The 25884-nt window shown below is 36.5% G+C and overlaps 1 protein-coding gene across 3 annotated transcripts in view; it reads right to left on the reverse strand.

Moving 5' to 3' along the window:
* Positions 1-25884, reverse strand: part of Rev1 (Rev1 DNA directed polymerase) — a 293568-nt gene that overhangs the window by 35332 nt on the left and 232352 nt on the right. For all 3 annotated transcript variants that reach the window (XM_090391456.1, XM_090391459.1, XM_090391458.1), the window contains one exon: positions 17555-17773. In XM_090391456.1, coding sequence (XP_090247582.1) covers positions 17555-17773 — 219 coding nt within the window. The remainder of the gene's footprint in view (positions 1-17554; positions 17774-25884) is intronic.

Below are 25884 nucleotides of genomic sequence, written 5' to 3' on the forward strand. Positions count from 1 at the left end.
TTTTAATTTTATCCATTAACTGGGCTTTTGTATTACTGGAAGTGCGATTGGTGTCTTTTTCAACTGCGCCCCATACAAAATAATCCATGGGGTTAAGGTCTGGGGAGTTTGGAGGCCAAACATTTGGACTGGTGAAGTCGTAGAAATTTTCAGACAACCATTTTTGACTTTTCCCAGAGGTGTGGCAAGGGGCCGAATCCTGCTGCCATACATACGGCCTACCATTGGCTACCCTTGTTATCCAGGGCTTGACTACAGTTAGCAACTCCACGAACAAAGCCCGAATTCCGATGCCAGGGTTCTTCAACACCTGTTCCTGCAGATTTGCGAGGAATTCTGCTGTACGAACGCAATCAGATCGTCTGCTAGGGATCTTTCTTCTTGCTACATCCTCGTAGTCACCATTGCAAGTCTCTAGTTCATGCCTGATTGTTTTTACTGTATTCAGGGAGCATTGGGCAGCAGTCGTAATATCCTTATTTTCATGGCGGGCACAAATCATCATGATACAAGTTATTCTCTTCCATGATTCAGGTGGGTTCCAGCTATCCATCCTTTCTGACATCTTGTATGTGAATGAAGAAGGGTCCAAACTTTTAAATGAAGAGAAGTGTGTGTTAATACATGTAACTTACGGAAAAATATAATTAATTATAAATATGTCAAATTTATCCCGAACACCCTGTATGTATTAGATGCTGAATGTAGTGAACCCATAAGAATCTAAAACTGTTTTATAGTACAAGGTCCACTATAGCAAATTTGGGAAAAGTATTCTTGAACCATAGGTGGCAACTATGAGAGAGTGATGATTGGACAAAAAGTATCCTTTCACTATCATCTTTCTGACATATTTTTTTTCTCTATATTCAAGGGAACATGCTGATTTACTAGAACATGATATACTTTTATCTTTTTGAACTTCTTGAGTTCACAATGATCAAAAAAATCTGAACACTGTGGACTATTTCAATCTTCATTTTCTTCTTCACAAACAACTTCACTACATGTTTTCCTAGCTAAATCAACTGATGTTTTCTTAAGAGTTTGTCAGCCAAAGTTTCATTCTTGCATTCAATTTTTTTTTAAAATAATAATTGCTTAACTTTGATTCTTTTTAAAACTTTCTTATATAGTTTTCTTTCTATCATAATAATTTTTATTTTGCTCAAAACTAAACAGTAATCACTTCCTATTTCCAATCCCTTGTGTGATCTAATATCCTGAAGAAGCATTTTTTTAAATTTCTTGTGTCTTCTCTCCATGTGATACATCATAATGTTGCAATATGGTATTAGTAACAATTATACAATTAGCACTGCTGAGGCTGAAATTAAACAGCGTGGTTAGGGATGCTCCCATTCCTCCTTGCACCTTCCCATAACATAAGCAACAATATCTCATCTGGTCTCATGGCTGCATTCATTGAGATTTTTTAATCTTCTAAACTCCTTCACAGTTCATCTACCTCTATTTTCACAATGACTGCCACATCGGTCATTGAATTATCTCTACCATGATGAGATCTGATACTGCTCCCTTCAAAAACCCCTCGACTATTTCTCATGCACTACGACATTCTTCCTTGTAGTTTCTTATGCCATGACACAGCTTCAAGCTACCTTCTGAGTTGGTCAAAATCAGTAGCTCTATAATTCTATGCATATTCTTTTTTATCTAAAAATCAATATAAGAAAGAACAATATAAATTTGAATACAACAGATTATGAAAAACATGCAATTCACAGTTTTCCAAATTTTGGATAACTGATGAATAAGGCTATTAAATAAATAGAATTGATGATATAGTTTAAACTTGGCACACATGAACTGAATAAATAAATAAATAAATAAATAAATAAATATATATATATATATATATATATATATATATATATATATAAGATTAAAATTTAACTGACTAGAACCCGAGAAAGTATAACAAAAATCTTTAATAAATCACGACTAGTTTCATCGGTATTCCGACTTCTTCAGGTGAGTAAGAAATAACATCATCATCAAATTCCTGCCATGTATCCTCAAGAGGTGTACAGGATATGACAGTATTACATGAAAAAATTATATCATTACTAATTTCTTATCTACAATTTTCCTCCAAATCAGTCTGCTACTTGTCAAGACTCCAACATTATCAGATCTTATATTTCTATCGTCTAAGGCACTTTGTACCATATCAATCCACCTATATCTTGGTCTTCCTCTGGGTCGTTTTCCTGCCAACCTGGCAGAGAACACTTGTTTTGCTAATCTTTCCTCTCCCATTCTATTTAAGTGACCATACCACCTGAGATTAGCTCTGCTAATGCATTCCTGGATGCTGACAATGTCAAGTTCTTTCCTAATATCCTCATTTTTAATATGATATTGCCATTGATGCCATCTGTTCACGCCTCTAATCTTTCTCAGGACTCTCATATCTGCGGTCTCTAGTCTTTGGTCAGGTGTTTTACTTCTGACCCAGCTCTCAGATCCATAAGTTAAAACTGGTTTGAACACTGTCTTGTATACAGCTAATTTAGTGTTCCGACTAATTTCTCTCTTATTCCATATGAATTTATTCAATTGACTTCCCACCATACCAGCTTTACTGATTCTGTTGTCTATTTCTATATTTAACTTACCATCTTCAGTAAAAATCGTGCCTAAGTAGCTGAAATGTTTTACTTGTTCCACAGGTTCTCCATTCACAACACAGTTAACATTTTCAATGATTCTGCCTATTTTCATTGTCTTTGTCTTTTTATTGCTGACCTTCATATCATATCTATTACGACAGCAATTGAATTTAGTCAGAGAATCTTGCAGACTTGTAGCGGATTTATTTAGAAGTATAACATTATCCGCATAAAGCAAACAGCTGACATTAACATCTCCAATTTCGATATCATGTTTAATACCACTTTCCTTCATAATGTGATCGATATAGATAATGAATAACAGAGGGGATAATGTACATCCTTGTCTCACACCAGATTTAACATTAAACCATCTTCCTGTACTTCCTTCAATTCTAACTGCTGACTTACAACTCAAATAAAGACTAAGTATTGCTTGATATAATGCCCCATTGACACCATATAACTGCAGCGTATTGAATAGCTTCTCTCTTGGTACCTTGTCATATGCCTTTACCAAATCGACAATACTTAATACAGATCTTTGTTATATTCCCATGCTTTCTCGATTATTTGTCGTAAAGTGAAGATCTGATCCTGACAGCCTCTATTTGGCCTGAATCCAGCTTGTTCTTCACCAAGCTTTTCTTCCACAATTCTTCTCAACCGTTTCTCAAGTATACTTGCATAGATCTTGCCAGGAACACTCAGTAGGGGAATACCTCTGTAATTCTCACATTCAGTTTTATTTCCCTTTTTATATATGGGTACTATGAGAGCTCTACTCCAATCATCGGGAATTCGTCCCTCTGTCCAGGCTTTCTGAACTATGCAGTGCAGCCACTGTAAGACACTTATACCACCATACTTCAGCATTTCTGGTCGAACATCATCTACTCCTGCTGCCTTTCCACATTTCAAGCCTTTGATGGCTTTTTCTACTTAAGTATGGATATGTATTCCTGACTGCATGCCTGGTCAGTGTTTTTTATCACTGTGCTGTCATCACTGCTTGTTTCATTTAGCAGTTTTTCAAGGTAATTACTCCATACTTCAAGGATATCTTTTTCTCCAGTTTTCATGTCACCTTTATCATCTCTAACTCCTTTTACAGCACTCTTTCCTCCATTCCTAAGCTTCTTCAGCAATCTTCAGAATATTTTGCCACCTTCTTGATATTTATTTTCTATATTCTTGCCAAAGTCCTCCCATGACTTTTGTTTAGCTAGTTTTACACACTGTTTAGCTTTCTTACATTTGTCTCTATATTCTGTAAGAGTAAAAGCTGACTTATTTGCCAGGAACTTTTGATATGCTTTCTTCTTTTCCTTCACTGCCTCTTTAACTTCCTGTGTCCACCAGGGAGTTCTGATTTTTTTATCCTTGCACACAACCTCACCACATGCCTCTCTGGCAGAATCAATCAATGTTTTCTTCAGAGTTTCCACTGAATCTCTAAGGTTTGATTCCTGTTCTCAAACTCTTTCATTTTCTTTTCAATAATCTTTCTGTATTTTAGTCTACAGTTCACATCTGAGAGCTGCTCAACTTTTATTCGCTTTAAAACTTTCTTACATGTTATTCTTTTCAATATGAAATTCAATTTCATATTGAAAAGAAATAACATAAGAATTATAAAAAATAACAAGGTAAAAAACATGGACTTTCTAGCTTAATAAAAAGAAACAGAAAAGTAACAGTCATATTTGAAAAGGCGACCGTGTGCTACTGTTGGCATCAGTAGAATGTGTGTGTGACAGCTAATTTTAGAGCGCCAGTATTGGATTACTGCGCTATGTGAATCAGGCAAATTGTAGCTTAGATTATTGTTCAAGTGTGAAGGGTCCAGAATTATTTCTTTTGATTCTATAATACGTCTTTCAAATTCATCCCTACATATATATAAATTGGTTGTGCAGTCCCAATCAACTTGGTGTTGCCGTTCCTCGAGGTTAGAGTTTGCAGAGAAGAGCACATGACTGGAAAGGGCGCTCGCTCGTGTTTTACTGTAGGAGATGTCACGTCTATGTTCCTCAAGACGAAGTGAAACAGATTTATCTGTCTGGCCAAAATGAGGTTAACCACAGTCGCACATAACTTTATAAACACCAGGAAAATGCAGTTGGTTGCGTTTTGGTTGACTCAGAAAAGAACAAAGTTTTGGCAGGGTTTTTTCAACATAAAGACCGGCTATACTACTCCCAAAACTTCGTTCTTTTCTGAGTCGAACAAAACCAAAGCACAACCAACTGCATTTTCCTGGTGTTTATAAAGTTATGTGGCACAAGGCATCCCCTTTCTGGATTTACACATCCAAAGAAAAGAAGACGGTTCCATCTTCATCTCTGTCTATCGCAAACCGACATTTTCAGGCCACTACATTCACAATACTTCAGCTCATCATCCCTCTCAAAAATTTGGCATCATTAAATCATAGGTAACCAGAGCACACAGATTATGCTCCTCTGAGGATTCTCTAAAACAAGAATTGGAAATAATCAAAAACACAGCCAAGCCACTCTAAATGGTTACAATCTCAAAACAACTCAAAATATCATCAGCAATTTCTCCGTACTTCGACCTAGACAAGAACAACCCCATACGATTCCCATACCTTATATCAAAGGTATCTCGAAAATTATGAAGAAATACAATCTTGCTGCCACCTACAAACCCATCAACCAGATCTAAAACTTGGTACCCTCGCCTAAAGACAAACTTTCACCTATGCTACTACTTGGTGTATACGAAAAAAGACAAAACTTCTACAGAAGTTTTGTCTTTTTCCAATAAATAAAGAAATAAAGAATAAAGAAAGTGCTGATGCCCTACTCCACAGACCAAATCTAAACCGCAATGATGTTCTTGCCATCCCTAAAGTATGGGAAATTGTCATACAAAATTGTGTAAAATAATAACTTAACTGTAATTAATTTTAATTTAAGTAATTTAGTTCAATTTAATTTAATTTAAGTTCAGGCCGCAACATGCCACTGCATGCAATTTGGATTCCTTTGTACATACGTGCCCTTTCTTTTGTCATTCCTAGTATTGCCTTACTGTATTGATGATGTCCTAAGATACCTAGGATGAAATATTTACGTAATAATAAATCTACTGCTGTGGTTCATGTGTGTTAAACTTAGTCATGAATTCTCCACAGGTTTCTCTATATAATCAATATAAGACACAGGCCAGGAGAGTAGTACCAGGAGACTAGTATGGTAAGGAAGGTGAAACTGGAATATGAGAAGAGATTGGCCCAAAGAGCCAAAGAAAATCCTAGGGAATTTTTTAGCTATGTGGCCAGTAGGACGAGAAATGATTGTGGGATAGAAATGAGAATAGTGACTGATGCAGAGGATATAGTGGAATTGTTCATTGAACAATTCCACTATTCAATGTGGAATTGTTCAATGAATAGTGGAACAATTCCACTATTTCATCCTGGAGGAGTAAATTTTAATACTAGAGGAATAGGGCAGGTTTGCCAAATACTGAGTACTCTGGATGTCAGTAAAGCTGTGGAACTGGATAGTATTTTACCATGAGTTTTAGAAAATGTGCTAAAGAACTGACAGCTCCTTTGACCTGGCTTTTCAATGAAAGTCTGGCTATGGGAAAGGTGCCCAAGGAAGCTAAGATAGTGCCATTGCATAAGAGTGGTAGAGACTGGAAGTGTCTAATTATAGGCCAGTTTATGTGTAATCAGTAGTTGTCAAGATCTTGGAGAAATCAGTGAGGGACCATATACAGCATTCAGCAGATGAGGGTAATGTTATCTATGAGAGTCAACATGGATTTGTTAAGGGATGCTCTTGTTTTAGTAATATGCTAGCCTTTTATAATAAAGTTACAAGAGCAGTAGATGAGGGGAAAGGCATATACTGCCATTTTCTTGGATTTAGCGAAGGCATTTGACAGGGTGCCACATGATAAACTGATATTTAAGTTGTAGCACATGGGTATGGATGTCAGGTTGGTCAACTGGATTCAGGATTGGCTGTCTGATAGGTATCAGAGTTGTGTATGGTGGGGCAGTTTCAAGGAGGTAGAAGGTTACAAGTGGGTCCCACAGGGCTCAGTACTAGGACCTATATTGTTTAACCTTTATATCAATGACACTGTCAGTGGATTGCAGGGGGACATTCAGTTGTTTGTAGATGATGTGAACTGCGAAGGCTTGTTAGTAATAGTACAGATGTGGTAGCCCTGCAAGAGGATTTGAATAAGCTAGACAGATGGGCAAATAAATGGGGGTTATCGGTATAATGTAGCAAAATGTAAAGTCCTGAGGTTTGGGACACATTGATAGGACATGTCATACTCTTTTGGAGGAGTTGTACTGGAGGAAGTAGGGGAGACAAGAGATCTGGGGTAGATGATTGATAGAAACATGAAATTCAGGGGACATATTTGCAAAGGTAGTGAAGGTAACACAGAAGATTGCTGCAATACTGAGAAGGATGCTGACCTGCAGAGATAAAAGAGTTATCGTTCTGTTGTATAAGACCACACTTAGATTACTGTTCTCAGATTTTATCCCCAGGATTTGAAGGGGATAAAGTAACTGTGGAAGCAGATAACAAAGATGGTTTCATCTTTGTTATCTGCCGATCCTCATAACTAACAATGTTAGTTATGAGGATCGGCTGAGGGAATGTGGACTGCAGAGTTTGGTAGATAGAAGAAGGAGAGTTGATATTATTGAGACTTTTAAACTGTTGAGAGATGGTTACAGGGTCGACATTGGAGAGTTCTTTCACTTGGTTGAACAGCAAGGTTTAAATGACAAGGGGCTATCCCTGGAAGTTACAAAAGGAAGCTGTGAGCAAGAGGGTGAGGAGTGGTTTCTTTGCATGGAGGGTGGTTGAACCATGGAATGCATTGCCTGATAGTGATGAGAGCGAGAATGGTCAATGAGTTTAAGGAATGGTATGATAGACTGTGTTTCCTAGGAAGGACCTTCTGCGATGAGTCTTTTGACTCCATGGAGGCCTGAATAATAATAATAATATTAACCACGCTACCGGCCAAGACGTCTATAGACGTTCACTTTATCATGGATGTGAAGTGCTTATTAAAATTGTAATACCATTGTTATAACAATGAAATATGTGATGGATACGAAGCGAATGCGGATGCGTATTTGATCCATAATGGCCGGTAAGGTGGTTAAGCGACCATACCACCTGAAAATGGCTCTACTAACACATTCCTGAATGCTAACAATGGCAAGTTCATTCTAATATCCTCATTTTTAATGTGATACTGCCATTGATACTATCTGTTCACTCCACAAATCTTTCTCAGAATTCTTCAGAGGTTTCTGAGAAAGATTTGATTTGATGTGACATTATATCAAGCAATACACAGTCAATATCTGAGTTATAAGTTAGTAGTTTAAAGTTAGATTTAAGGTGTAAGTCAGCAATTGAAGGAGGTACAGGAAGATGGTCTAATGTTACAGCAGGCATGAGACAAGGGTGCACATTATCTCCACCATTATTCATCATCTACAGGAATGACATTAGAACTGCAAGTGGTGTTTAAACTTGATATCAAAACTAGATATGTTAATTTAAGCTCTTTATTTTATACAGATTATGTTACACTGCTATATAAATCTAGTATAAGTATGCAGGAAAACCTGATTAAATTGAATAACTGTAATAAATTGGTATGAAAAGACAGACAATGAAAATAGGCAGACTGAAGACATCAACTGCATCCTGAATGGAGAACCAGAACAAATAAAACCTTTCAGCAATCTAGGCAGGATTTTTAGTGAAGACTGCCAACAAACATGAAACATGAAAATCATAACAGAATTAGTAAAGCTGGTAGGAAGTCAACTGAATAGATTTATATGGAATAAGAGAGAAATTAGTCAAAACACTAAACTAGCTATATACAAGACAGTGTTCAAACCAATTTGAACTTATAAATCTGAGAGGTGAGTTAGATATAAAATACTTGATAAGAGACTAGAGACTTTTGATATGAGAGCTCTTAGAAAGATTAGGGTGAAATGATGGTATTAATGGCAGTATCATATTAAAAATGAAAATACTGGCCACTCAATAGAGAAGAGTATCATGAACATTGAGGTTACATTCAGTGCCTGAAACCTCTCATCCAGAATGACCCAGCAAGGTGTTGAAACTAGACACAGAAGCCTTTGAAATGACATCATGCTAATTATCGTAAATAAATGCAATTTTAAGGAGAATTCTGACACCTACTGCCAACTAGAAGTAGGATGATGGATTAGCCATGTCAAAAATTGGGGAGTTCAATACTTTGAAACACACAAATTAGTAGTTTTTTTTTTTTTTTTTTTCAATGCATGTGTGTATCTATACTTGACACAAACCTATATAGCAGTTCATTTAAAATAATTCCAACAATGTGATGGCACGAAATGACATCATGCTAATTATCGTAAATAAATGCAATTTTAAGGAGAATTCTGACACCTACTGCCAACTAGAAGTAGGATGATGGATTAGCCATGTCAAAAATTGGGGAGTTCAATACTTTGAAACACACAAATTAGTAGTTTTTTTTTTTTTTTTTTCAATGCATGTGTGTATCTATACTTGACACAAACCTATATAGCAGTTCATTTAAAATAATTCCAACAATGTGATGGCACATTTCCTGTGTGGAGAGTGTGCATCAGTATAATTACAGAATTATGAGTAACTTAAAAACAAAAATCTATTTTTTTTTTTATTCAAGCATCTATTCTGGTAATCTTACAACTTCTCCATTTTGTTTAAGTTGCCATCTTTCTTTTTCTTTCTTTTAATAATGATTGAGGAGAGTTTATCAACTATGTAAATAACTAAGCAGGTTAAACACAGAATTTTTGCTAATTTAAAATGAATGTTATTCTAGTTTCAGAAGTAATATTCAGTTTAAATTAATAAAAATACTGAGTTTAACCTGCTTGATTATTCATGTAGCTGATCTTAGATTCTTGAATACTAATAATATCTGGTATCTTTCTAATATCTTCATTTTTAGTATGACTAAGCTGTCAAAGAAAGTAGGTTTGATTTTTTTTAAGAACTCTGAAATCTATGGTCTCCAATCTTTCATCAGCTGTTTTGTTTCTAACTGAACTCTCATGTCCATGTTAACATGGTTTGAAGACTTTTATCTTGTTCCATATAGTTTTAGTTAACTGGCTCCCAGTGTATCACCTTTCATTTCAGATTTCATGAATATTCTGCTCTGTACATGTGAGCATGTACAGAGCAGAATATTCATGTTTGTGTGCATGCACAAACATGAATATTGATATTTTCATGTTTGATAATATCAATATTCAAATTTCATGTTTGATAATATCAATAACAACTTTGTGTGCATGCACACACGCACACAAAGTATCTCAAAAAGATATGCACACATTTTAGAAAAGCGAAAAAATTCTTTACAAAACCCAGAAAAGTATTTATTTTGTATGTACAGAAGCAACAGCTTTTAGCACATGAATCATGAATGTTCCATTTATTTTGCTACTACTGATGGTAAGAAACCAAATGGACAAACGTTCAGCATAGATGACTGAAGGATAGCAGCACAGGACAGTTCAATTTCATTCCACAGTTCTTCAAGCATGACTGGTTTCACACCATACTCGCTTGTACACAACATCATTCAGGTAGCCCACAAGTCAAGGTAAATTGGGATTTATATACTACCTTTTTAAGCAATGGTGTTAGTTTCCTGGGTCTCTCTTTGCAATTCTTGTCTAAAGTGACAACTTTACAGTTCCATCAGCTGAAGGAGTCTTTTACCAATGTCACAAATTAAGAGGTCACTGATATCACAGAGTATCATCATCATTTTGGTGTCGAGGCTAGCTGGTGAACGGACGTGCTATCGGAAAGCTCCTGAGAGATTTGTGTTTTTTGTTGATTTATTGATGTTTTGGATTCAATTTAATGGACTTAAGTGTGTAATTTTGGTATATTATTGGAGCTTTATTAGCGTGGTTAGTGTACTAAAGTGTTTTATAACATAAACTATGCCGGGAAGTCGCCGCTAGATGAATTCGTAATGTGTAGTGTTCGTGCAAGCTCCAGATAAGATAAGTATCATTTTCAGTTATCGATACAAATTACTTAATATTGTGTAGTTTTGTTTTGTTTGCCTTGCGTATTTTAGTGCGTCTATTTTTGGTGTGTTATAACGTATAATTTGACAAAACACGTTGAAATAAGTATGGCACCTGTACGAAGGAAAATGGCGGCCAGTAATGAAGGTTCGCCATCGTTATCAAAGAACGGTAGCATAAAAGAAATGAGTCAGTGTACTAGCTGTGAAATGTACGCTTTGCGGAGTGCGGTCGGAGTGTGGTTAGATGATAATAAAGGATTGAATGTGTGTAGAAAATGTAGCGAGAATGAGGAATTGAAGTGTATTTCGGATCGTGAGTGTGATATTTATGTCAACCTTCAGAATGAAGGAAATAGGGATATGACAAGAAACGGCAAGGTTGTACATGAAAATTGTGAGAGTGTGAATGTAGAAAGTGTGAATGATAGTATAAATGGTTTCTCAGAGAACAAAAAAGATGAGATAGATGCATTGAGTGAGATCGCGTTGTTGAATAGTGCGATAAAAAGAGCAAAACAGCAGCTAGAGTGCATGAACAAAAGTAGACTGAATGAACCAACCAATAATAAAAGGTATGACAGGAAAAATAGACGTATGAATGTGAACATGAACAAAATGAAGGATAGAGTGCTGTATGGAGACTCGTTAGTACGAGGTGTGTTAGTAGAGGATTTGACAAAATCGTACCAACCTGGTGCAACCATAAAGGACGTAACTGAGTCTATTAGAGAGCAAAAGGAAAGGGTGAAAGAAATGATTGTTGTGGCAGGTACGAATGATTTGAAAGGAGATAAAATGGAAATGATAGAAGACCTGAATGAATTGTTTGAGGTAGCAAAAGAAAAGAGTGAGAGAGTTAGAATGATTAGTCTTTTGCCACGGTATGACAGTGAAATGTTTAAAAGGAGGGCTATAATTGCGAATGACTTTATGCGTGGGTTATGTATGACGCGTGGTGTGGAATTTGTGGATGTGTGGAGTGAGTTTGATGGGCGAAAGGATCTATATAAGATGGATGGCTTGCATTTGAATGGTTACGGTGTAAGAAGACTTGAGAAAGTGTTGCTGAATGTAGTGGATGTGCAAATTCAGGGAAACTAGATTTGTTAAGGGGGGGGAGTAGAGATACAGTCCTTATGGAGGCAGTTGAATGTAAGAAAATATAATATGCCAGAGCAAATAAGGACAACAAATCTGAGTGGGATAGTTAATATAAGGCATCAAGGTAGGGTTGGGGCTAATGGGGGTCTTAAATTCATGTACACTAATACTAGGAGTATTAGGAACAAGAAGGAAGAGTTTTTGGCCATGGTTGGCACTTCCAGACCACAGGTTATAGGTATTAGTGAAACATGGCTGACTGTAGATGATATAACTAGTGGGATTGAATGTGATGGGTATAGTGTGTTCAGGAATGACAGAGAGAATAAAATGGGGGGAGGAGTATTGTTGATGATAGCTGATGAGCTCCAGCCAAGGAGAATAGAAGTTGAATTGCAGGATAGAGAAAAGAGCACATTTGAGGCCATTTGGTGTGAGATTGTGGCTAGCAGAACTAAATATACAATTGGGTGCTGCTATAGACCAGGTGATGGAAAAGATGGTGGTGACAGTATGCACAAGCAAATAGAAGAAATGGGTGGAAGGAGGGTGATTATTATGGGAGATTTCAACTATGGTCACATTGATTGGAGTGAGGAGAGGACACACGGGAGGAAGGAACTGGATTTTATGCGGTTATTAAGGGATAACTATCTGCGACAGCATGTAATGGAAAATACTAGGGGTCAGAGAGTGCTTGACCTAGTAATTACATCTGAGGATTTGGCTGTAACAAATATGACCACATTGCCACCAATCGGTGAGAGTGATCATAGGGTCTTAACTTGGGAGGTGGCTAAAGGTGTAGAATTTTCAATTAAGACAGGGTACATGTGGAATTATCGGGCTGGAAAGTATGACAAGCTTAGGAGTTTGATTGGTTCAGTGCCATGGCATGTACAACTGCAAGGACTAGAAGTTGATAGCGCATGGGAGGTAGTTAAGAAGTGCTTGCATGAAGCAATGGCTGACTGTATACCTAGAGTCCGAATAATAAATCAAGTAGGGGTTAAATGGATGAATAACACCATTAAGCTTGAGTTGCAAAAAAAGAAACAACTATGGAGGGAATTTAAGGAGAAGGGTGACCGGCAGGCACATGAACAGTATAAAGCGCAGGCCAGAAGGGTGACGAGTGTGGTAAGAAAAGCAAAAAAGGATTACGAAAGAACATTGGCCATGCAGGCTAAAGAGAATCCTAAACAGTTTTTTAGATATGTAGCAAGTAAAAGGAAAAATGTACATGGCAGATTGATTTTAAAGAATGCAAATGGTAGGGAGGTAACTGAATCAGTTGAGATAGTTGAGTTACTGAGTGAGCACTTTGCAAAAGTATATCATCCAGGTGCTGACATTGCAGAAACGAATAAACCAGTAGATTATACGGGAATTGTGGTGAATGAAGTGGAGGTGAGTAGTCTATTGCATAACCTCAATGTCAATACATCTGTGGGATTGGATGGTATACCAGCTCGTGTCGTACGTGAAGCGGCTAAAGAATTGTCAGTACCCTTGACCATTTTGTTTAATTTGAGTCTCAGGTCTGGGTTAGTCCCGAGTGGGTGGAAAGAGGGGAAAATAGTTCCACTGCATAAAGGTGGTTCCAAGACTGCTTGGAACCACAAAGGTGGTTCCAAGCAGTCTTTTAACCACCTTGTAAATTACCGACCGATTAGCATATCAGGAATCATTGTCAAGGTCTTAGAGAAATTAGTCAAGAAAAGAATACAGGATTGGATAGATGAAAATGGGATATTGTATGGGGGACAACATGGTTTTGTGAAGGGTAGATCATGCCTCAGTAACTTGCTCACGTTTTATAACACAGTGACGGCTGAACTGGATAGGGGTAATGGGTTTACAGTGATACTACTGGACCTTGCCAAGGCCTTTGATAGGATACCACATGGAACCCTAATCAGTAAACTGGAGCAGATGGGTATAGATATAGGGTTGGTGAGATGGATAAGAGCGTGGTTGAAGGAGAGATATCAAAGAGTGGTTTATTCAGGAGTGGAGTCTAAAAGACGTCTTGTGACTAGTGGAGTGCCACAGGGCTCTGTTCTTGGACCACTGCTTTTCAATTTGTTCATCAATGATATTGGAAAGGATCTGAGAGGAAGTGTTCACTTGTTTGCTGATGATGCAAAGTTGGGTAGAGCAATTGTGAGTGCACAGGATGTCAAAATTTTACAGGATGATTTGGATAGTTTGGAGGACTGGGCTAGGAAAAATGGATGTCAATTTAATGTGGCAAAGTGTAAGGTTATGCACTTTGGGGTGAAAAGAATAGCAGCAGTATATCGCATTGGAGGAACCATACTCCAGGAGATTGATGAGGCCAGGGATTTGGGAGTGTTGGTGGATAGGGAATTGAAGTTTAGGGGGCACATTGCAAAAGTAACTAAAACAGCTCACCAAATCACTTGGCTTCTGAAAAATACTTTAACATGCAGAGACGAACAAGTTGTTGTTCCTCTGTATCGAGCCTTGATAAGACCCCATCTGGACTTCTGTGCCCAGCTATGGGCACCAGGGTTTCTTCGTGATGGGGAGGAAGTGGAGAGGGTCCAGAGACGAGTGACCAAGATGATAGCAGGTCTGTGGAATGAACCTTATGAGAATAGGTTGAAGATTTGTGGGTTGCAGAAATTGGACGATAGGCGAAGGAGGGGTGATATGATTGAGACATTCAAATTACTGAAGGGTTTTTATAAGATTGATCCAGAAGATATTTTTGAAAATATGACTAGTGGTGGGAGGACTAGGGGCCATGAATAGAAGCTGGGCAAGAGCGTGGTTGACAAGGGTGTTAGAGCTAGGTTCTTTACTTGGAGAGTGGTAAATGAGTGGAATAAGCTTCCAGAGTCTGTTGTGGGTGCTACGACCGTGAATGAGTTCAAGGCAAGGTATGATAGATACTGTGTGAATGTTGAATAGTTGTTCTTGACATGATGTTAGGGCCTCCCTCGATGAGTCTGTCGACTCCTTGGAGTTTCCCGGAACAATAATAATAATAATAACTTTTTTCAAGATCCAACAGTTCATTCTTCTTATATCATTAATAAACTGATGTACAGTCAATTCTAGGAATATAGCAGGAATATATTTCTGCTATATTCCTAAAGAGCAACACTATGTGAACTCAACGACTTTGAGAGAAGTGTGATCATGGGCTGTCACATTGGTGGCATGTGCGTATGTGCCATTGCTACTCAACTGGAACATCCAAAATGAAAGTTGGTCATTTTTGGCAGCTTCCGAAAATGACTAACAGGGACAAGAGGGTTTTAAAACAGGTGGCAAGTAAAAACCAGCTACAATCAGCACAGACCATCCATGATGACTTCCAAAGATCCAGTAACACTATGGTGAGCACTTATACTGCATGAAAAGAACTCCATTTACTAGGTTTCCACAAAAGAGTAGTAGCATACTAGCTGAACATCACAATAACAAACAAGGTGGCTTGCCTGGCCTGGTGCAAAGAGTTAACTGGACAATTGAAAAGTAGAAAACGGTACTCTGGAGCAATGAATTAAGGTTCACCTGTTTCCAGTCTGATGGTAGGGTGTGCAGGTGTGGAGGCAGTCTGGTGAAGCTTGTTACCACAGTGTGTTGTACCCAGAGTAAAGTTTTGTCATGGAGAAGTAATAGTGTGAGGTGCATTCAGCTGGTTTTGAGTGGGACCACTGGTTGTTGTCCATGGTTCCATGAAGGCAGCTCAGCCTTGATATTCTGGATAATCAGGTGCTGCCTACAATGTGGAGTTTTTATGGAATGGACCGTGTTACTATTAAGATGACAATGCCCCATGCCACAAAGCTGCAACTCGTATGGAATGGTATGAAGAGATGGATGTTAAACAACTGCTCTGGCCTGCAAAGATTCCTTACTTCAACCCCCATTAAACATCTTTGAGATAAATTCGAGCGGCAATTGAGGTCCAAAGAAGCACATCCTCGATCTGTTGCTAAACTCAGTGCTGCTTTCATGGAGGAATGGAGACAAATTCCACCTGATGTCTGCCGCACATTAGTGGAAAACCTCCCTCCAAGGGTGCAGGAGGTGATCAAAGCCAAAGGTGGACATACCCGATATTAGGGTTTGCCTGCTAGTATCAATTGTAAATTGATAAAATGTCCAGACAATTATCAGTAGATATCGTATCAAGTATGTTTCCTCTTACAACTCACTCCCCTGTGTGACAAGAGAGCGAGTTGTAAGGGGAAAGGAAAGCTCTATAAGATGGTGGTGAGGCCGGCGATGCACCATGGTGCGGAGACGTGGCCTATAACCAAGGCACAGGAGAGGAAGATGAAAGTAGCGGCGATGCGGATGTTGAGATGGATGAGTGGTGTGACAAAGGACAGGATAAGGAATGACTACATCAGAGGGACGGTTAAGGTGGAACCAAATGGCAAGAAGATACAAGAAAGTAGGCTGAGGTGGTTTGGACATGTTGAGAGGAAGGGTGAGGAGTATGTTGGTAAACGAATGGAGTATATGGAGTTGGAGGGAAGGAGGAAAAGAGGCAGGCCCAAGCTCAGGTGGAGGGATAAGATGACAGAGGATCTTAGGGAGAAAGGATGGAGTCCGAAGGATGTTCTGGACCGGAGAACTTGGAAGAGGAAGGTTAAAGATTGGTGCGCTGACCCCGTTTAACATGGAATAAGGTAGAGTGAAAGAAGAAGAAGAAGTGTATCAAGTATGTTTACTTCTACAACAAGGATGTCTCAATATTTTTTTCAATGCAGTGTGACTTCATGCTTAAATACTCATGTCATATCTGGATATCCACCCCCCCCCTTTTTTTTTTAATTACCTGTATATGCATAAAACCAATTGGCATGAAAATCAGAATTAAAAATACCAAAACTAAGAAAATAGGCAGGAGCATAGAAAACTTTAGCTGCATTCTGAATAGAGATCCTATAAAACAAGTAAAATATTTCAGCTATTTAGGCACAGTTTTTAGTGAGGATGGCAGATTAAATCTGGAAATAGACAACAGAATAAGCAAAGCAGGGATGGTGGGCAGTCAGCTGAATAAATTTATATGAAATAAGAGAGAAATTAGCCAAAATACCAAACTAGCAGTTTACAAGACATTGTTTAAACCAATTTTAAGTTATGGATCTGAGATTTGGGCTATAAATAAGGCACTTGATCAAAGACTAGAGACCACAGTATGAGAGTTCTGAGAAAATTAGGGGAGTGAATTGATGGCATCAATGGCAGAATCATTAAAAATGATGATATTAGAAAGGAACTTGACAGTATTAGCATTCAAGAATATGTAAGCAGAGCTAATCTAAGGTGGGAGGGTCACCTAAATAGAAAGGGCAAAGAAAGGTTACCAAAACAGGTGTTTGATGCAAAGATGGGAGGAAAGAGACCCAGAGGAAGACCATGGTCTATGTGGGTTGATTCAGTCAGAATTGCCTTAGAAGAACAAAATGTTAGATATGACAATACTGGAGTGTTCACAAGTTATAGACTAGTTTGGAGGAAAATTTGTTGGTATATTAATAATAATGTAAACTCAATCATGTAGTGATGTCATAGTAACCTGAACACCTCTTGAGAGGTACATATCAGGAAATTGATGATGATGCATCATCTTTGGATTTACCAAATAACCAAAATATCAAAATTTCAAAATATAAGAAATTACTACCTACTTGTTGCAAATTATGATTATCTAACTTTGGTGGGCTATATTTAGATAATTTTTGTTTGTTTTCTTTCCTAATAGGTATTCTATGAAGCCTAACTAATTCTGACACAAGTGAAGAAGATGCTTTGTTACTTAGATTGACATCTTGTTTTATTACATCCATCTGCTGATTATTTTCTCTATCTGAATTTTCATGAACCATTCGATTATCTGTGGTAGATATCTAGAAGTTAAAAAAAAAAAAACATTATACATGCTAGTTTAATAATTATGATATACAAACAAAACACAGAAACAGTTTTGAAATGTTTACACCACCTATTTAACATAATACAAACTAATGATTATTACCAAGTCTTGATTCAGTTAGGAAACTGGAAAAATGTGAAAATCAAATATAGTTAAATGCTATTAATTCAAATGTCAGAAGAATACTGAGCTAAATTGATTCAAAATTTTCAATGGTTATATTATAGGATGGTATAATGCTAAATCTGGTGTCAGACAAGGATGTACATTATCTCCTCTGTTATTCATTATCTATATGGATTGCATTATGAAGGAAACCAGTATTAAACCTGATATCAAAATTGGAGATGTTAATCTCAGCTCTTTGCTTTATGCAGATTATGTTATACTTCTAAATAAATCCGCTACAAGTCTGCAAGATTCCTCGACTAAATTGAATAACTGTTGTAACAGATATGGTATGAAGGTCAGCAATAACAAGACTAAGACAATGAAAATAGGCAGAAGCATTGAAAACATCAACTGCATTGTGAATGGAGAACCTATAGAAAAAGTAAAACATATCAGCTACTTAGGCACGATTTTTAGTGAAGATGGTAAATTAAATATTGAAATAGACAACAGAATCTACAAAGCTGGTATGGTAGGAAGTCAATTGAATAAATTCATATGGAATAAGAGAGAAATTAGTCAGAACACTAAATTAGCTATATACAAGACAGTGTTCAAACCAGTTTTAACTTATGGATCTGAGAGCTGGGTCAGAAGTAAAATACTTGACCAAAGACTAGAGACTGCAGATATGAGAGTCCTGAGAAAGATTAGGGGCGTGAACAGATGGCATCAATGGCAATATCATATTAAAAATGAGGATATTAGGAAAGGACTTGACATTGTTAGCATCCAAGAATGTGTTAAAAAGTTCTTTAAAAGATAGAAATATAGGATCTGACAATGTTGGAGTCTTGACAGGTAACAGATTGATTTGGAGGAAAACTGTACATAGGAAGTTAGTAATTATATAAATTTTTCATGTAGTGCTATCATATCCTGTTGTTATGTTTTAATTTTAGTAATTTATTTTTATGCTGAACTGTGCCAATTGTAATATTTAGGTTTTTATTATGATACTTTTTGTCCTGTGTTTCCTCTCTTACTTCATTATTTTCGAGGTTGCTTGAGCTTGTACAGAATGCCAATAAGCTGCAATCTCTAACTCACATAAAAATACTATTGTTTAACTTTTGTCCTTTCGTAATCTACTTAGCTTACCCCCCCCCCCTTTCAAGGCCGTAAAGTATAGTCTCACACATACTAGTCTTGTAGATTTAGGAAAAGCCTCTGGCTGGGACCAAATCCTTAATCTACGTTGCTATTATTCAAATGTATTAATCCTTAAAATGTTACTTTTGTTAATGACTGAGCCATTAAGGATCGTGTAAAAGAATTTTCTATCTTACCTTTACATACAAAGGAATAATTTAGCTAAGAATGTGGAATAGCTCTTAAATCAATTTTATCTCAAGCAACTCTGATTTACTCAGTCACGGCTGTTACTTTACTTAGGTCACACAGGTTCGATTTGTTTTTATGAGACAGTGCATTGGCTAACAAAAATCAGGCAAGCTATTAACAAAACCAAACGTGTTTATTCTAAGACAATTATGTACAAAAGTAAATAGGACATATCACGTGTCTGATTCTCCACACAGTCATTAGAACAATTCACTTAAAGCATTAGACAAAGAAATTATTTAAACTCAACTTATTAAACATGTGGATGGATTTTAGCACACATAACCTTTCTCTCATTACTACTAACATAAGGCAAAATTACACTATACATGTTCTGAACATTAAGTAGCACAAGCATTATTCAAGATTACTATATTCTATATTACACATTCAAACTGACTTTTGGCTTTCTGACCTCTTCAACACATTATGCCATTAGTTAAACAGAATTAACATCTATTGTCTGTACACACAATCTATGCTATTAACATAAAGCAATCTACTTACAAGGTCTCTATATCATGTACAGTCCTGAATCCAAAAGGGTTAAAGGTGAATTCCTCTGGCTCCTTTCTTTTTCTTGTGCAACAGCTGTGATTGGGCACTATCTGGCAGTTGTCGTCTTTCAAATTCCTTCCTTGTAACTTTAATGCATTTTTTCATCGATGTTAAGAACTTCGTCGGATGCTACAAATCAATATGCACATGGATCGGTACATTCTTCGATGAATTTCACTGAAGGATATCTTGTAATACTGCCAGCAAACTGCCCATGATCTCCAGAAATTACTGCTCGCAGGATCGTGAATCTTCCCATCCTCGAAAAACTTGCCAAAGGAATAAAAAATAAGAGAGCGAGAGAGAGCCCTCGAGTCTCAATCTCTGCCTTTTATATCATATCCAAAAAATTCCTGGATTTACTGGTAGTGCCCTTATCACTCATGCCTACAGTAGGTTTTGGCGGCAAAACTCATAGTCTGGTGACCTTTGAGACTGTTGTTGACCTTCAGTTTACTAGCCTAATCCTGTCTGCTTTTAAGTTACAATTGCTTGTGGTTCTACATTCAGTTATTTTAACATTATATTACAAAATTATTATACATTAAACAGGTTACATGCATTTCTAATTATATGTATTTTAATCGCCTATGTAAAATCGATATAGGTGAAAAATATTTCTATTTCTTACCACATAAGATTTTATGCTGTACACCCCTTGAGGGTACATGTCGGGAATTTGATGATGATATTATAGGTATGTATCATGTGATATCTGGGCACTGGCTATATAATTTTAAGTGACACAAAAAAAGACACCAGGTAGTTTTCTCAGATATATATATATATATATATATATATATATGTGAAAACAAATGTTGATATGCAAACTTTCTGGAGAGAGAGAGAGAGATTACAAGAAGAAAGAAGAAACTTGCAAACATTTAATTTGAAGATATGTAGATTGTGTTTTTATGAAGTACATAAGAAGGCAGATTGTTCCGTAATATAGCAGACTGAATAAATGAAGTGCTGAATAGCGACTGCACACAGTTTAACTGAATATAAAAGATAGCTGGTGAATTATTTATGTTAGTTTTGATAAAGAGTAACCATAGAAATATTTGTAGAAAATGCAAGCTGCAGCATCAATTTCAAACACTGTTTCAAACAAACAAACAAACACAATTTCAAACACTGATGTTTGAAAAAAATTTCAAATTGTTCTCTTATGTTATTATTATGTTACTAAACATTTTTAGAGAGCTTTCCCACCAAATACAAGAACAGTATTCAACAGCTGGATGGAGTCATGATTTGTATAGAGTTAACTTTTCAGAGGTAAAGTAATAATACCTTGAGTGGAAATGAAAACCAAATTTTTTGGATGCTGAGGTGGTAATGTTTTTTTAATTCCACCCTAAAAATGGTTTTTTTTTTTTTTTTTTTTTTTTGTAAATTAAAATTAATAAATATAAAATTGTATTAATTAAATTTTTTTTGTGTTACTCATTTTTTACATAGCCCAGAAACAGTTCTAAAGACCAAACATGAAACTTTTTCAAGCCTCCACTATGTGGGGCAGTGGTCTCACTGGGCAATGAAATTTATCATCTCCTATAAACATCTGCCCACAGTATCCACAATGGGATTCAAATCCATAGGCCTGATTGGAGAACAGGTATGCTAATCACGCTAGCTGTAATGTAATGTGGTTGTTGGTATGAAGATTTTCTTGATAGAAAGACTGAAAGTTAGATTTATCTAATGAAGATTGAATTTCAGTTTCAAAACAATTTTTTGTTGCCTAGAGGTATGGGATTGTCAAAAATAAGACCATATGAATTTAATTTTTATTTGTTTTTTGCAGTGTGTGCATGTGTGTGTGTGTGAGAGAAGGAGAAATAAGACAGGATCAAATTTTTCTAGCACTGAAATTAGTGAAGTTATCAGAATCCTCACAGAAAAATGGATTAGAGATCAATCAAAATTGGGGTTGGAGAAGTTAATATTCTAGAAGATTCTGTTGATTTATACAGTCCCTAGTTTGTGAAATGAGAAAGGGAAGTGATCATCACCAAAACTGCAGTTTGGATTTGCAGTAACTAGAGAAGACAGCTGATATATTGAAAGAAGAGAGCAATTGAAAGAACAGTCTTGTGAAAAAGTAGCATTAGCTGCAAAGTTTAAGAATAAAGATTCATACACCTTCAAATGCATAATGCACATTCAGAGAAAATCCTGGCAATGCACATGCAGATGTTAGAAAATACACCACATGATAGGAACTTAGTTAACAGGCCTTTGTGTTAAAATGCCTTAAAAATTAATAACCACCTTGAGATAACCCACACATTTTTATGATATTTTTTCAAAGATCAGTGACATATGCAAGAAGATCCCAGTTGATCAACAGTGACAGATTCCAAACTGGCAATTACTTATTCATTCATTGAAAAGCTTCTACATAGTAGTATAGAAGTTGACTGTGGTTTATTATATTCACCAAGAGAAACTGGATGGTAGTTTGATTTGTCACTCTTTTTAGAAATGGACTGAATAATGGCTATTTTCTAAGCTGGGGAGAAGGAAGCAACACAGAAGAACTGGAGTTAGCTCCTGGAACAAAAACGTTCAAAACAATTGGAGAAATGCTATCGGGTCCAGGAGACATTATGGAAAATTATGGAGGAGACAACTACTGTGTTAGAGTAAAACTTTAGTTTAACATAAACCAAAATGAACACTTGACGTTTCGACCTTCATATTAAGGTCATCATCTGGAGCATATACATATATACAAAGAAACAAGCTGCACTACAATCTACATGGTTTGCTAAAGTTACTGACCAACTGTTACAACAATTATTGGCCTGACCTCTGGTGAAAAAAAAAAAAAAAACTTTACTACATCAAAGCTAGAGTCCTATTATTATCTATTAGGTTACAAAATTAAATTGGACTGTTGCTCTCCAGCCCAATTTAATTTTGTAATCTAATAGATAATAATAATAATTATTATTATTATCTATGTATCTTACCTGGAGTACACACACACACACACACACACACACACACACACACACACACACACACACACACACACACACACACAGAGAGAGAGAAAAGCTGTATTCCATTTCAAAACAGTGCCAAAGTTACAATAATTTGATCAACTTTTATTCTACTGTGCTGACCTTTAGTGAAAAAAAACCAAAAAAACCTACATTAAAGCTATATTCTATTTATAACATTGTCAGAGACTAAACTCATACTGATACTCTTAATACAGCAATAGTGACAGCCTAATCAATAATTTAACATCAATGTGAAGACTATGATCCTAGATTAATAGTCAATTATAATTTAAAATTAACTCTTAAAATAAAACGTGTGTGGATAGAATATGGGAGCTATTCATATTCTTTAAACTATAATTATTGTTAAGATTAGGGTGGTTAATAAGAATTTCACAAGCCTCTTTAAATTTATGTTCATGCCACGTTTTGTTGTGATGTAATGAACAGGTGGCTTTCCTGTCAATTGTGTGTAGGGTATACAGGGCATGATCAGAACAGTCAGATTTAATGTGTCATTTATGTTCCTTTTTTCCTGATATGAATAGTGCGTCCAGTTTCACTTACGGTAGGTACACTGAGTGCAGTATACTCCAGGGTGGACCAGTGGAGGAAGTGGATCTTTGGAGAAGCTGAATAAATTCTTTAATTTCACAGGAGGTTTAAAGGTGGCATTAAGGTTATATTTCTGTAAAATTCTATTTATTCTCATATCCCTTTAATGTGTGGAATGGCTACAGTTTAATTGTAATCTAGTTTATTTTTATTATTATGCACAGTCTTGTGAAGAATTTTGTTGATAGTATTCTTGCTGTAGCCATTTTTTAGGAAGATGTTGAGGATCATTTTTAATTCAAGCTTAAGTGCTTGCTCATTGAAGCAAATCTTTAAAGCCCTATTTTTTAGTGAGCTAATGACACCTAATTTTTGTACTGGGTGGTGGTGGTAAGTGTTTATTGTATAATGGCCAGTATGTGTAGACTTATGATAAACAGTGAATGAAAGACTACCAGAGGGAAGATGTGTGCAAGTGTATCAAGAAATAAAAATGTGTTTTGACTGTCAATTTCAATTGTGAATTCTATGCATTTGTGTTGTTTGTTTAGGTTGCTAAGGAAAGTGCCTAATGTCTGACAACCATGGAGCCAGATGATGAAATATTATCAATGTATCTAAGCCAGACTATGGGTTTTAAATAAAGGAATCTAGAGCACATTGCACAAAAGTTTCCATATAAAAGTTAGCAACTGGAGGGGGGGGGAGATTAACAGCGAGCCCATAGCTGTGCCTTCTTTTTGCAGGTAAAAAGTATTTTGCCATACAAAATAATCAGAATCCAATACATGGGTAAAGAGCACCATGATAAAAAAAACACAGAATACTTTGCAAGATAAATTAAAGACATCACACTTGATCAAAATTATTTATTAGTTGGTTTAGACATCTTGGCCCTTTTTCACAAATGTCCCAATTAATGACATAATTCTTCTTTTACAGTACAAATTCCCACCCAATATCATTATACTCTTAAGAAAACCAAGAGACCCATGGATATCAGATTCAACATGGGAACTAATCAAAAGAAGGCGGTTGGAAAAACAAAGAGACACAAGAACTGAAGAATACAAGAGATTACATAGAGAAGTCAGAAGAGCCATCAAGCAGGACAAGGAAAAGTTCTATACTAATAAATGTGAAGAAATAGAGTTCCAGATGAGAAGGCATAATTATAAAAGGATGTTTTACTTAGTTTGTGACTTAAAGCACAAGTTTAAGCCTAAATTGAATGCCATCAAAGACAGAAATGGATCATTACTAACAGAAGAGTTGGAAAATCAAAAACAGATGGAAAGAATGCTGTGAGGAACTGTATAGCAGAGTGGATAAAAAAAATGTGGAGTCCTCCCACCAAGAAAATTTTGATTTGGAACCTCCACTACTTAGGCATGAAGTTGAAAGCGCAGTTCAGCAGCTTAACAGCAATAAGGCCCCAGGTGCAGATGAAATCTCAGCAGAGTTAATTAAGGCCACAGGGGATAGAGGTATGAGTGTTTCATAGATTGATTACAGGGATATGGGAGACAGGATCATGGCCTAGAGACTGGAAGACATCAGTTTTCATACCACCATAAGAAAGGTGCTATGAAGGCATGCAAGAATTATAGAACTATTAGTTTGATATCTCATGCAAGCAAACTTTTATTAAAGATCATGCTAAATAGGATTGAGGCCAAAGTTGAAGCAGAGATGTCTGAGGAACAAGCAAGTTTTAGGAAAGTAGGGGCACCAGAGATCAGATCCTTTGCCCTGGACAGATCATAGAAAAATATAAAGAATTCAGACTCCCTCTGGTAATGTGCTCCTTAGACTACTCTAAAGCTTTTGACTGTGTTGAGCATGTGAAACTGTGGGAAGTAATGAAAAGAATCTGTTTTCCTCAACAAACTATCAGGTTGATAGCCAACTTATATAAAGAGCAAGAAGTCACAGTAAGAACAGGTGAATTGATTGACTGGCTTCACGTTGGAAAAGGAGTTAGGCAAGGATGTTTACTTTCTCCTCACTTGTTTAGTATATATGCAGAGGACATCATGCATGAAGCATTGGATGAGCTCAGGACAGGAATTAGGATAGGAGGTAGATTGATCAGTAATCTGAGGTATGCTGATGTTACAGTACTCCTTTGTAATGACATGGAAGAATTAGACTAATTCTTGACAAAGTTAACAAGATCAGTAATAACAGAGGACTTCAACTCAATTCTAGCAAGACAAAGATCATAGTTCTCAAAGGAAAAACAAACAGAGAAGCTCTTGAGAAACAAGTGTACCTTAATGGAGAAAGAATTAAGGAAGTCAGCAAGTTTGAGTACCTGGGATCCATTATTAATGTGAAGAATTGCTATTCAGAAGATGTCAGAAAAAGGTTAGGAATGGCTAAAACAACAGTCAGAGACCTGTCTAAAATATGGAAGGATGGATCTATCTCCACGGGA

The sequence above is a fragment of the Typopeltis vanoorti genome, chromosome 4 (assembly GCF_054136105.1).
Source record: "Typopeltis vanoorti isolate ZY-2024b chromosome 4, IOZ_Tvanoo_1.0, whole genome shotgun sequence".
In the NCBI taxonomy this organism is placed as follows: domain Eukaryota; kingdom Metazoa; phylum Arthropoda; class Arachnida; order Uropygi; family Thelyphonidae; genus Typopeltis; species Typopeltis vanoorti.